The sequence below is a fragment of the Arvicola amphibius genome, chromosome 2, assembly GCF_903992535.2.
Source record: "Arvicola amphibius chromosome 2, mArvAmp1.2, whole genome shotgun sequence".
NCBI classification, from domain to species: domain Eukaryota; kingdom Metazoa; phylum Chordata; class Mammalia; order Rodentia; family Cricetidae; genus Arvicola; species Arvicola amphibius.
In genome coordinates, this window is record NC_052048.2 from 144,709,412 (window position 1) to 144,722,166 (window position 12,755).

Here is a 12,755-nt window from a genome sequence, read left to right on the forward strand (position 1 = left end):
AGGGGTGAGTAACCACCTAGTTCCCCAGTGCAGAACAGTCCACAACTCTGGCAAGGGCTCAAGAGTTACTGGAGGAAGATAAGATTTTGGCCTCTGGCAGAACAAGGTGCAGGGGCACTCACAGGGGACCGAGGTTACCAGCGTCCGCCACCCTCTCAGCTCCAACGAAGGAGCAAGCCTGTATTCAGCCTCCAAACTCCCTACCCATCTTTGGTTCCCCCACCACTGCTGCTCACCACCGGCTACTTAGGACCTGGGGGCGCAGGGGCGGGGCGGCAGGAGAACTGGACCGTGACAGGTGCGCCCCTCCACCAATCGCCGCACGGACACCCCTCCCCGGGTCCCCGCTGCTCTCGCCAATCCCAGACCGCGCTGAGCTTCAAGTGTGCGGAGGGGCGCGTATCCCCACCAAGGCGCCAGCGGCCTCGGCGCTGTCGCTTGAGCGCTTGAGAGCATAGAACCGGCCTCCTCAACCGAAACTCGCAGAAGCGCTCGCGTGGGAATTTGTACCAGTGAGTAGTGCGCGGTCGCCGCAAGCGAGGACCGCAAGGAAGAGGTGTCTGGACCATGGTCGCTCTCGGCTGAGTTTCCGACTGCGACTTTGATTATTGGCTAATAATTGCAGTAAGACTACCGAGCCCCAGGGCTGGTCACCATCACGCTCAGTCTCCGCAGCCTGCACGCGACCACGTCGCCCGCCCTTGGGCACTTATTCTCAGCCCCAAACGAGCCGATGGAAAAATCCAAAAATTTCCGCATCGACGCCCTGCTGGCGGTGGATCCCCCGCGAGCCGCCTCCACTCAAAGCGCGCCGCTGGCCTTGGTCACTTCGCTCGCGGCCACATCATCTGGCCCCGGTCGAGGCGGCAGCGGTGGCGGGGGCACCAGTAGCGGGGCGAGTCGCAGCTGCAGCCCAGTGTCCTCGGAGGCCACCACAGCGCCCGGAGACCGGCTGCGGGCTGAGAGTCCGTCGCCCCCGCGCTTGCTGGCTGCGCACTGCGCTCTGCTGCCCAAGCCCGGATTCCTGGGCGCCGGAGGAGGCGGCGGCGCGGCGGGTGGACCGGGCACTCCCCACCACCACGCGCACCCGGGTGCCGCCGCCGCCGCCGCTGCGGCTGCGGCTGCCGCCGCTGCAGGCAGCCTGGCACTGGGGCTGCACCCGGGGGGCGCGCAGGGCGGCGCAGGCCTCCCCGCACAGGCGGCTCTCTACGGTCACCCGGTCTACGGTTACTCGGCGGCAGCGGCAGCGGCAGCGCTGGCGGGTCAGCACCCTGCGCTTTCCTACTCCTACCCTCAGGTGCAAGGCGCGCACCCCGCGCACCCTGCCGACCCCATAAAGCTGGGTGCCGGCACCTTCCAGCTGGACCAGTGGCTGCGCGCGTCCACCGCGGGCATGATCCTGCCCAAGATGCCGGACTTCAGCTGTGAGTACCTGCGCAGCACCCGGGCAGTTCTCTCGCGCATCCTCCTTTCCCGCACCCCCTTCCCTTCTGCCTTGGCTCTCAGCGATCTGTGCAAGTGCAGCGAAGCCGCCACGGCTCATCCCTGGGCCCGTGAGAGCCTCGCATGGGCCGCGCGGCGTGAGAGTAACAGCGAATTATTAAGATGGCCACGCTCAGGCCTTGCTTTCTCTTTCTCTCTTAATGGACAGGGGAGGTTAGAGATGTGAGACTGAAACCTAATGATTAACTTACAGGTTGGAGAAGGAAGTGCGCAGGAAGGCTAGCAAAAGAGGGCCTAGCCAAAGATGGGGCAGGTTTTAGGGTCATTGAAACCTGGTACTTATCACGGGGAACATGAACTTGGTCAGGGGCTCCATAATTGGCTACAAAAAGACACATCACTGGATCCAGTAGCTAAGGAGAAAATGGACTCCTAGAGTCGTGGGGCTACAAGACCAGGGCCCAAGCTCTTCTCTGTTCCTTGTCAGGACTCTGCCTTCCTCTGAAGGGCCAAGGTATGTGTGGTGTGTGTGTGTGTGTGTGTGTGTGTGTGTGTGTGTGTGGTGGGGTCCCTACATACAGTGTCCAAGACGTCTGTTATGAACAGAAGGTCGCAGGGACTCTGAATAGCAAATCTCTTCCTGGGAATTCCAGGTGCCAGACACCCTTGGGAGCTCCTTCCAAGGTGGGAGCAAAGGTCCAGCCTGCTGCAAAATCTCTGCCACCCAAGAGGGGCAACCTTTTAGGGGCCACTTCAGACATCCCTGGCACATGCTGCAACTGCATGTGTGTAGGGCACCCTGGCTCTGACTCTTGCCCTGTGCCCCACATGGGTAAGGGAAAGCTGCCTTTCCATTCAGGCCAGAACAGAAGATGTATATGACTTTCCCCTGTCAGCCGCCCAACACCCAAACAAAGAGACCCCATTGTTTCCGTCTGAGTGGGTTTGTTTAGACTGGGGAGATGCAGGCACTGGAGGGAAAAAAAGCAAAAAAGAAAACAGAAATAAACACTTGCCAGAATTCAGATTCCTCTGCTAGAAGCAATGGTTGTGACTAAACAGAGAGAGTGAGGACCCCCGGAGAACTGCAGAAGTATCAAGGTGGTGAGAGAATCCCTGCCAGCACACTTGTTTGCTCAGAGCCACCCAGGTTTTTCCCAGCTTGGCTCCAAGAAGGCCAGCCTTGTTGATCTCGGCAAAGAGGGAAGGCAAGGCTTCTATTAACCTCAGTTTGGGGGGGGGGGGATGGCTGCAGCTCAGTTGTCTTGGAAATTGTTCCTATCCTGAAAGTCCTGGGCAGGATCTAAGCCTGGGAGGAGCATAGCGTACAGCTTCAGATGGAAACCTACCAATATGGGTCCATTATGGCTGCACTTCCTAGGCGTGAGATGCATAGGTACCCAGAGAGGAGCTGGTCACTGGTCACTGGTCACCAACAGACCTCTGTGGCTTTGGGTTTCCTGACCACTCAAGTGCTCTCTGGGGGGGAAAGGATGTTTTCGAGGAGCCCAGGGTCACTCAGAATTCCTGCAAGTTGGACCCCTTTGTCAGCACACCCAGCCCATAGTATCTCATGGTCGCTACATTAAAAGTATGGTCAGTTCTACATTAGGAAAAAAACCCAAACCCCAGACCGCAGACAGGCACTAAGGAATGCAACAGAGGGTGGCTGAATGTGTTCTATTCCTGGACTTCCCTCTCACCTGGGAAAACAGGCTTGGTTTTCTTTAAGTGGTTGTTTCTACCCACTAGATGGCATTTCCCAATGATCCCTTCCGAGCCAGTGTTTTAATTAGAGTTCTAATGTATTGTCAAGTTGGGAATTCGTAGCCTTGTTTAACTAAAGCAGGGGGCGTGGACCTTCCTATAAAGCAAATTGCCCATCCCAGGGGAGCCTGAGCTCATCCCAGCCAGGGGCTGGCCTCTTTCTTTCCTTTGCTTTCTTTCTTTTATTGTCTAACACTCTTTGGACTCCTGGGAAATCAAGGGAAGTCTCGTTTTGAGGTCATAAAATTCTCTGTGATGTAACCGTGCGAAATTATGTAAATAAAGCTGGAGAGATCTCCTGGAACACACAGAAAGCCAGATCCACTCACAGCTCAGCCTTTAAATTGAGTAATGAGAATCGTCCGAACAGGCTTCCGTTCCCTTGCCCTCTGCTCTGGAAGGAGGAGGGAGCTTGTCAAGACCGACGTGGAGACACCCTGATGAATATGCTTATTTAGGCTCCAGCTCCGGTCTTCTCTCTCTCTCCTCTCTCCTCTCTCCTCTCTCTCTCTCTCTCTCTCTCTCTCTCTCTCTCTCTCTCTCTCTCTCTCTCTCTCTCTCTCTCTCTCTCTCTCTCTCTCTCTCTCTCCTTCCAGCTCAAGATGGGGCGATTTGGTCTCTTACTGGTCCAGCCCAGCTCCCCAAGCATCTTAGACCAACCCTCTTTCTACCAGTGTTCATACAGGTGGCTACTGAGAGCAGTCAACAAGCCCTATTTATTTAATCGGGGCCCTCAAATGAAAAGATTGTCTGTTGAGACAAGCCCTCCAACTTCTGCTTGGTGTCTGAGATGTGGCTCCTCTGGTCCGTGGGGAGTAGACACTGACGTTGAAAAAGAAGAACACGTTCACAGGGTGGGCGCTGGAGGCTGGACCCTGGGAGGGACAAGGGCAGCAATGGCTGGAACCGGGGCAGTGGACAAACCTACAAAGGCCTCTCACCCTTTTGGTCCACAGCCCAGGCGCAGTCGAACCTCTTGGGGAAGTGCCGAAGGCCTCGCACTGCCTTCACCAGCCAGCAGCTGTTGGAACTGGAACACCAGTTCAAGCTCAACAAGTACCTGTCCAGGCCCAAGCGGTTTGAGGTGGCCACCTCGCTCATGCTCACCGAGACCCAGGTGCGCACTTGACACCCTGTCCCCCGGGCAGCCAGTCCCCACAAAACGCCCAGGCGGATAGTAGTTTGGGGAACTGGGTCCCAGCTTCTTGGTCTTCCGGTTGGCTATTAAGTCTCAGTGGGACAGGTTCTAGGAAGACCCAGAGCGTTTTTTTCCAAGCTGGAAGTTTGATTCAATAAGCTGGGGTAGAGGCTGAGAATCTGTATTTAACAAGTTATTCTGGGGAAGGTGTTTCTCAGGCCACATTCTAGGTTATTCTTTTTCTAGAAAGGTGCGGACTTAGAATTTAGAGACCTGCCAGCTGCCCTGGTGTCTCGATAGACTAAGAGCATGGAGTGAAACACTCCCAGTTGTGAGTTTGGGGCACCACACCCAGCTATGGGGTTACTGAAGAATAGAGTGGATGTAGGGCTAGGGAATCGAGAAGCCGCTACCCAGTCAGATTCTTAGTCCTCTAGGAAGTCCCTTCTAGGGTGAGGGTGGGCCGAGGGGCAGGGATCCCGGGTGCTCACACCCTCTGCATCCGTGATGATGCAGATGTCGGGTTTCTCATGCCAACTTGTGCCTGCAGGTGAAGATTTGGTTCCAGAACCGCCGAATGAAATGGAAACGCAGCAAAAAAGCCAAAGAGCAGGCTGCGCAGGAGGCGGAGAAACAGAAGGGTGGCGGCGGGGGCACCGGCAAAGGCTGCTCTGAGGAGAAGGCCGAGGAAGAGCTGCTGGGCCCGCCGGTACCCGGGGACAAGGGCAGCAGCCGTCGCCTGCGGGACTTGCGAGACAGTGACCCTGATGAGGATGAGGATGATGAAGAAGACGACCACTTCCCCTACAGCAATGGCTCCGGTGCCCACGCCGCCTCATCTGAGTGCTCATCCGAGGACGACTCTCCTCCACCACGGCCGGGTGGGCCCGGGCACCATCCTCCGCCTCAGTAGTTGCCCTGAGCGCGGCAGCAGGGACGCGCTCGATGGCCAGCCAGGCTGCAGGTTTCCAACCCCATCCTGTAGCCTGCAGCCGGCTGGCAGCCTGTCTCCGGACCGTTCATCCAGGTGCGGGATCGGGTGGGCGATCCTATTTGGGCTCTTGAAGGTCAGCAAGAGAGAGAGAGAGGAGAGCTCCACTGTGAATTTTTCGTTCTTTTCAATTTAATTTCGGGTTGTGTTGGCCGGAGGTGCTTGTGAGAAGAACCCATCCCTTGAGAAGTGGCTTCTGCCTGGCTCTTCCTTCATCGGAGAAGGGAAAACTACAGTGTTAAGTGACCTAGAAACTTGAAACCTTTGGAGACACCATTCTGTTAAGAATTGAAATCAGAAAAAAATGTTTTATGCCTATGTATGGGGGATATTATGTCATAAGCATTCAGATTGCTGAAAAATCTCAGAATGGTAGTGTATTTTTGTATATTGTATTTATATATAAAGAAAGAAACGTCTACTTATGCATGCTAAATTATTATTTAGCTTCCCCATTCCCCAGGGTGGAGATGGAATGTAAAATAAATTGGTTTTTGTACTGGATGAGAGTGAAAAAAAACCTTTAATTTTGGAAGGTGGAGGATTGAACCCAGGGCCATGGGCAAGCTAAGCGAGTGCTGTGCCACTGGTCCACACCGCCAACCCAGGAAAAGCAAACCTCGAGGGGCCTGGCTGTTTTGGTTGTAGGGATGGTGGGCAGAGTGTCTACTTCGTGATTATCAGCAAAGGGTGAAAATCAGAACAGCAAATGGATGTCAGGATCACCTCCATGGGGAGGGGGGGCGTTGGAGCAAGTCCGAACCTGATTCTAGAGGCTGAAGGTGCAGGAGGGGGTGGGGACCGCAGGTGTGAAGTGTGGCTAAAAATATCAGAGGCCAGGTGTCTGAGTGAGCCCAGTGCCTGGCTTAAACCCTGTGCTGTTCGTGACGGAGTGATTTTGAACACAGTTTATTTCCCACTTACTTGCTGATCTTGTAGCTTCATTGGCATGGGAATATAGTATTTGAATATTTCGGAGAATAAGCTGCCAACAATTAGGTGTTAGTGGCATTTGGGGTCCTAGCGATCCAGGCGCTAAGCGAGCACATTTCCCGGAAAAGCACTTAAAGGCGACTTACAGCGCGTTCTCCTTTTGACCGGGGCCCCTCAGCCAGCACGACGTCCCTTGTGCTAGCCAGGATTTTGCTGGATCTGTGCAAATGTCTTCTGAGAGGAAGCGGCAGGCGGCAAGAATGCATCCATGCCAGGGCTGCAATGGCTCTGGGTTAATAAACCTCTGCAGCGAACGCCATCAATCATTCAGTCCCCAGACCATGTGCGGCACATATGCCGGGCCCAGCCCTAGGCACATCGGTCCTCAGCATCTTGACTCTGGCCTGGGAACACTGAGTCTTCCGGGTCTGGTTCAATTCCCCCCCCCCCCCATTCCTTCTTGGCTGTCTTGGTGGCCAGCTTTCGACTGAGACCTCTCTTGGGTCTTCCTCTGTCCCTTCACTTTCTCTGGGTGTGGGCGAGCAGCCTCCTCCCCCTTGCTTCTGCCCGCCCTCCCTCCCAGCTGCTGAGAGTTCAGAGGGGCCTGGAGTTTCATTTGGGTGATTACAGCGGGGCCAGCGGGGCACTCCTCCATCTCAGAGCCAAGCCAGATTAATATCCTCCTGGCAGCTCATTATCACCCTGGGCTCCTTCCGTAAAATTCAAGCCGGCTTTAGCCGGGCGTGGGACTGAAAGCCAGGCAGGGCAGCTGCTGAGCGCCACGCGCGCGATGGACCGGAGTCCCAGCAGCCTTCCGATCCAAAAGTTCTTTGGGGCGAATTCAGACTGGGTTTACAACTGGTAAAGGGCTGAAGGAAAGGAAATGGGAAAATCTGAAAGGAGTGGATGAAAGAGGGAGAAGGTACACGCTTTTTTTCGTCTTTTAAAAAGACGTTTGTATCTTTTTTAAATTTCTAACGCATTGGCCAGGTTCGGCCCGAAGCAATCTCTTCGCAGTCTGGCGCCACATCTGGGGGTTATTTTCCCTCCGAGGATGGCCATCGCAGTCTCAGAGCCTCGGAACCCTAAACACTGAGTAAACAAGAAAAGTGAGGTCTGGAACTGGGATGGAAGGGTAAAAACTAATCAGGGAACTCAGGGTACCCCCACTTCAAGGGAGAGACACTGCCCCGGAACAAAGGCCAGCGGAGCGCTGGAGGAAGAAACAACCACAAGGACATACCATTCCATTTCTCCCCACTAGGGTACTGCAGGGCAGAGAGCCTCTAGTTTGGCGCGCAGATCCGCAGGCGGCCTCAGTGTCTCAAGCCAGCAGCTTAATCGCAGCGGAATTTATCTCGCTAATAAATTTAATGATCAATTCGTTCTTGTCACAGTAGCTCTTCCCCAAATCAATTATAGCAAATTTAAATATAATCACCGCCTCATCCTAGCTTACTCCGGGCACCGTGCTCATTCATTCCGCCTAAGGAACTGCCTGCCTGGAGGCCTCCTGGCGCGCGTGGAGGGCTGCACCCCCACTCAGGGTCACCGCCTTGGGCCTCTCGTCCGTCCTCACTCGAGCCTCTGTGGCCCGGGGCCAGGGTGGTGGGGCTAGAAAATGGCTTTGCAGCCTCAAGGATTGGGTTCCCAGAATCACAGCCAGCTAGGTCTACACAGTGGGCATCCTGGTGTCGGGAGTTCGAATTCCAAGCTTCGTGCTCAGATATCCTCAGGTGGACCCAGCCCGCAGCTGGCGATGCCTTGTCCCTGTGATGTGTCTCTTTACAGTGCGTCTGTAGAGCGATTCCGCAGCCCTGCTGTGTGATGTAAAGTCTGGATCCGACCAGAGAGCCTCCCACCCAAAACTGACCTGGACTCCTGATTTCTTTAGCGATCCAATAAAATAATCCACACCCTTTCCAGCCCCTGAGGGCAGTGAGAGGTTAATAGTATAGAGTCTGGAAGCCCAGAGCAACTAGAAGTAGAGGAGATGGGTCTGCTCTTTTCATGTTAGCCCTCCCCAGCCCAGTGCCCAGATGGGAGTCAGCTTGGAGAGGAAAGTTTATAACTTCATGAGCCCCAAAACAGGGACAAGAGAAGCAAAAATAGGCAACTGGGAGTCCATCAGTGAAAAACTTCAGTGCCACAAAGGGCAGAGTTAACAGAAAGGTCTACCCAGAAAAGGCAGGAAACACTGCAAGCCAATGGGTTAACATGGAGAATAATGAACTACAATTCAGCCACAGCAAAAGTGGAAACAACACAACTGAAGACTCATAAGGACTATAACAGACGCAGAGCAGAAATGGCTAGGAAAAGAAACGCCAGTCAAACCTTGAGGAAGATGCACCCTCTACAAACACAGAAGACTTGGTGTGAGGATGTGAAGAAATCTGATCCCTTGTGTGCTGGCCGGATGGAAGTGGGAAGTGGTGCAGTCACCATGGAAAGCAATGGAGAAGTGTCTCGAAAAAATCAAAACTGGGCTGAGACTACAGCTCAGCTGTAGAGGGCTTGCCTAGTATATGTGAGGCCCCCAGTTCAGTCCCTATTACTACTAAACAGCAACAAAAGTAAACCAAACCACTGCGCAAGCCAGCAGTGCTAGTTCTGAATATCTAAAAAAACTGACAGCAATCTCTGAAGGAGAAATAAGCACACTCATATTTTATGGCATTATTATTCAAAAGAGGTAAGAACTGGGAGCATGTTAGGTATTCAACTGCAGGTGAATCTATGAACAAAATGTTCACACTATGGAAGAAGGAAGGAAGGAAGGAAGGAAGGAAGGAAGGAAGGAAGGAAGGAAGGAAGGAAGGAAGGGAGGGCAGCTCTGCCACATGCCTCAGCATGGATGAGTCCAGGAGACTACTGCCCTGAGGAAATAAACCAGCCACAGGAAAACCATCACTACTGGACTTCACTTGTATAGGCACCATTTAATTTTTTTTACAAACTATGTATGCACATGTCTCTGTGTATCATTATGTGACTGCAGGTGTCCTTGGAAGGTAGAGACAAAAGATCCAGATTCTCCTGGAGCTGGGGTTACAGGCAGTAGTTAAGTGAGGCCTTAAGTGGGTGTGGGCACCAAACTCAGGTCCTCTGCAAGAGCAGAAAGTGCTCTTAACCACTGAGCCATCTTTCCACACTAATGGGGTCATTTTAGGACCTCAGAAAGTGACCTGGTGGTTGACGATGGATGGAAGGGGGGGCGGGTCCTAGGGAGTTGTTTACAGGGACAGAACTTCTGTTTGGGAAAATGAGAAACTAGAGATCTGGCGGCTACAAAAGGAGTTAACATTATTGTACTGTACACTTAGAAACGGTAGTGAGGGAGATGGGAGGCATATGCTTATCACCTCAGCACTACCGAGGAGTGCCTATCTGAGCCAGGGTCTACATAGGGGAACCACATCTAAATGATGAAGCTGGTGATGGCGGTTGTATAACAAGGCTGTAATCCCACTAGTCTGGTGCCTCAGGCAGGAAAATTGCCAGGGGCCGGTGTGGGCTGCATAGCAAGACCCCATCTAAAAAAAAGAAGAGGAAGATGAAGAGGAAGAGGAAGAGGAAGAAGAAGAAGAAGAAGAAGAAGAAGAAGAAGAAGAAGAAGAAGAAGAAGAAGAAGAAGAAGAAGTTTCACCCCTAGCCTCTGTATTATATACCCCACCTCGTCTGCGCTCCCCTTTCTCCTTTCTCTTACAAACTAAGCGCCAAGCAAGTCGTTTTGTCCGACAGCCTCCCAGAACTGAGTGTGGCTCCATGCCTGGCCAGGTGCTTCAGGGTGGTTCCGTCGTACACCTCTCAGGGTTACCAGTGAAAGGCGCCCTGTAGACTTCCTCTATCCTCAGGGTGCAGGGACAGTCGCCCCAGGGCTAGCTAGGTAGGTGGGAACTCCAGGGAGAAGAGTGGCTCTGGGAGGCGTCCTGGAGATGTTGGGAATCCTATGGAAGGTGTGGGTGCCAAGAGGAATGTTCCCTGCCCCCCAGTATCAAAGTCCCGCGGTACTCTGTGTCTCCCTCAATAAAACTAATCCTTCGGAGGTGTGACCTGCGCCAAGAATGCCGCAGTGTTCAGACTACAAGGGCGAATATGTTTTTCAGATTTGGGTTTTATGGTCGGATTAAAGTTTATTTTCCATAATAGGACACCTAATAAAACGCATAAAGCCGGTCCGGGCTCCAGCTGGTGGCCTCGTTTAACACTTTCACTTCGTAAATCACTTTAGGGAGCACCAGGTGTGCTACGCGGGCGCGTGGAGACGGCGGTAGCGACTCGGGTCCGCGCCCCGCATCACCATCGCGCGCGCGCGGCTCCTACCTCCCCGAGTCCACATTCAGCAGGAGGTGGAGCGGCCTGGGGTCACCTGCCCGCGGGGTTCCTGGCCGCTCGGCCCCGCGTCGACCCCGCATTCCGCCGCCAGCGCACCTGCCGCCCCGCCCCTGGTACACATGGTGCCTGACAATGAGCGGCTCCGACCCATTGTCCTGGGCGGCGCAGGGGCGGGACTCAGGGTGACACCCCCCCGCGGGCGCGGCAAGGGCGGGCTTGCGGTTTACCCAGCTGGGGAGGAACAAAGGCGCGCGCTTATCTCCCCGGTCCGCGCAACCGACCCCGGGGCTAGAGCCGCGCGGGGTCAGGCCTGGGGCGCGGGGCGGGACCCTAGGCTGGGACCGAGAAAGGGAAGTACCTGCCCACGGGCGCTGTGAAGTGGCTACCCGGGGGAGTCCAGAGCTGCTCCAGTCCTGTCTCCAGGACCTTGTTCTGCGGGGTGCTAGAACAGGAACCAGGAGCTATGGCTGCAGTAACATGGCCGTGCTCCGACCCTGGGTTCAGTTCACCCCTAGCGGGCCCCCCTTCTTTCCATAGGTTCCTGTTACAGCCCGGTGTTTCAAGAAAAATAAGGAGGCAGACCACGGAAGTGGACAAGTGGGTTCGGCGACGGGTTAGTGTTGAAAGCCTACCCAGTTTCACCAAGATGCCTGTAGTTTTTATATTTGTTATATTTTCATTTTCTTGATTAAAATGGTTCTTTCAACCATAGTATTTGTTTTTATGCCGGAATTCAATGAATAAAAGAAAAGAAACAACAAAATAAATTAAAAAAAAAACAGAAAGGGGGCAGGAACTATCCGGGCTGTTGTGAGCGGTGGTTTGTTCAGCTTACTGGGCTTGGGATTCCCAGGTGGTCACAGGCTGCCTGGGCTAAGCCCTGGCTTAGCTGCCTCTTGCAAACTGTGCCTCAGCCAGTGTCAGAGGCCCTTTCGTGCAAACAGAGGTGCAGCTCTCAGGTCTGGCTGTCTCTAGCTCTTCAAGTCAGAGCCAACACAGACAGGAAACTTTCAGTGTTTAAAAACGACGATAATAATTTACAAAGGGAATAGACATCGTCTCTTCCTCACGGGGCAGCACGTACATACTATCCCTCGCCTTCCAGGCCACCCCGCAGCGTGTTCTCTTCATTTTAGATCTTCAGGTTCATGATCAGCCTCAGGTTAGGAACCTGTGGCACCCACAGCAAATAATCCAATCTGTAGGCCTTTTTTTTTTTTTAAAAAAAATTAATTTATTTTATATGTATTTGTGTATTTGCCTGCATATATGTGTACCACTTATATGCTAGGTATTTTTAGAGCCCAGAAGAGGACATAGAGTCCCCTGGAACTGGAGTTTCAGAAGGTCGTGAGCTGCCAGGTGGGTGTTAGAACTCAAACCTCAGGTCCTCAGCAAGAGAAGTCAGTGCTCTTAACAGTCGAGCTATCTCCTTACCCGCTTCCAGCCTTCCACCGGGAAAAAGCATGACTCAGGTGATGGCCATTTAGTCAGTCTCTGAGTCAGCCCCTGATTTGGCCTTATTGCACCTTAGATGAGGCTGTGACTGACCAATGTCACATACATAACAACCAGAGCCTTAAAACACGACTGCCACTCTGCCTACTGAAAATACACCTGAAATGCCACAATACTTTCCCTTTTTGTCTAAAAAAAAGAAGGCTATTAACTAATACAAGCTATATACAATAAGTACAATAACTATATACAATATATAAGGCAATGGGCACATGGAGAGGCTGGCCAGAGAAAGCCCTCCCAAGATGTCAGCAAGTGATAGAAGCAATACCCAATAGTATGGCCAACTCCCATCTACATGAACAATTATTATAGAAAGATTTTTTTGTTGTTGTTTGAGATAGAGGTCCTTTGTGTAACAGTCCTGGCTGTCCTGGTACTCACTTTGTAGGCCAGGCTGGTCTCTAACTCACTTAATACTCACCTGCCTCTTCCTCCCAAGTGCTGGGATTAAAGGTATGAGCCACCACCACCCAGCTAGCTAGACCTCTTTGGAAATTACTGTAGACATACCCAGAAGTGTATCTTCTAGGTGATTCTAAATCTATTCCAGCTGACAATGACAAGCCCATTAGCCATCACTGGGGATAAGGGCCGATGAGTGCGGCTCCTCAGGATTGCAGTACT

The 12,755-nt window shown here is 53.2% G+C and overlaps 1 protein-coding gene across 1 annotated transcript; it reads left to right on the top strand.

The window, feature by feature from the left end:
- Positions 1-733: 733 nt before the first annotated feature.
- On the top strand, positions 734-5,261 carry Mnx1 (motor neuron and pancreas homeobox 1). The gene is made up of 3 exons (XM_038317786.1): positions 734-1,424; positions 4,167-4,327; positions 4,899-5,261. The coding sequence occupies exons 1-3, from the start codon at positions 734-736 to the stop codon at positions 5,259-5,261; spliced, it is 1,215 nt and encodes a 404-aa protein (XP_038173714.1).
- The last annotated feature ends 7,494 nt before the right edge of the window (positions 5,262-12,755 follow it).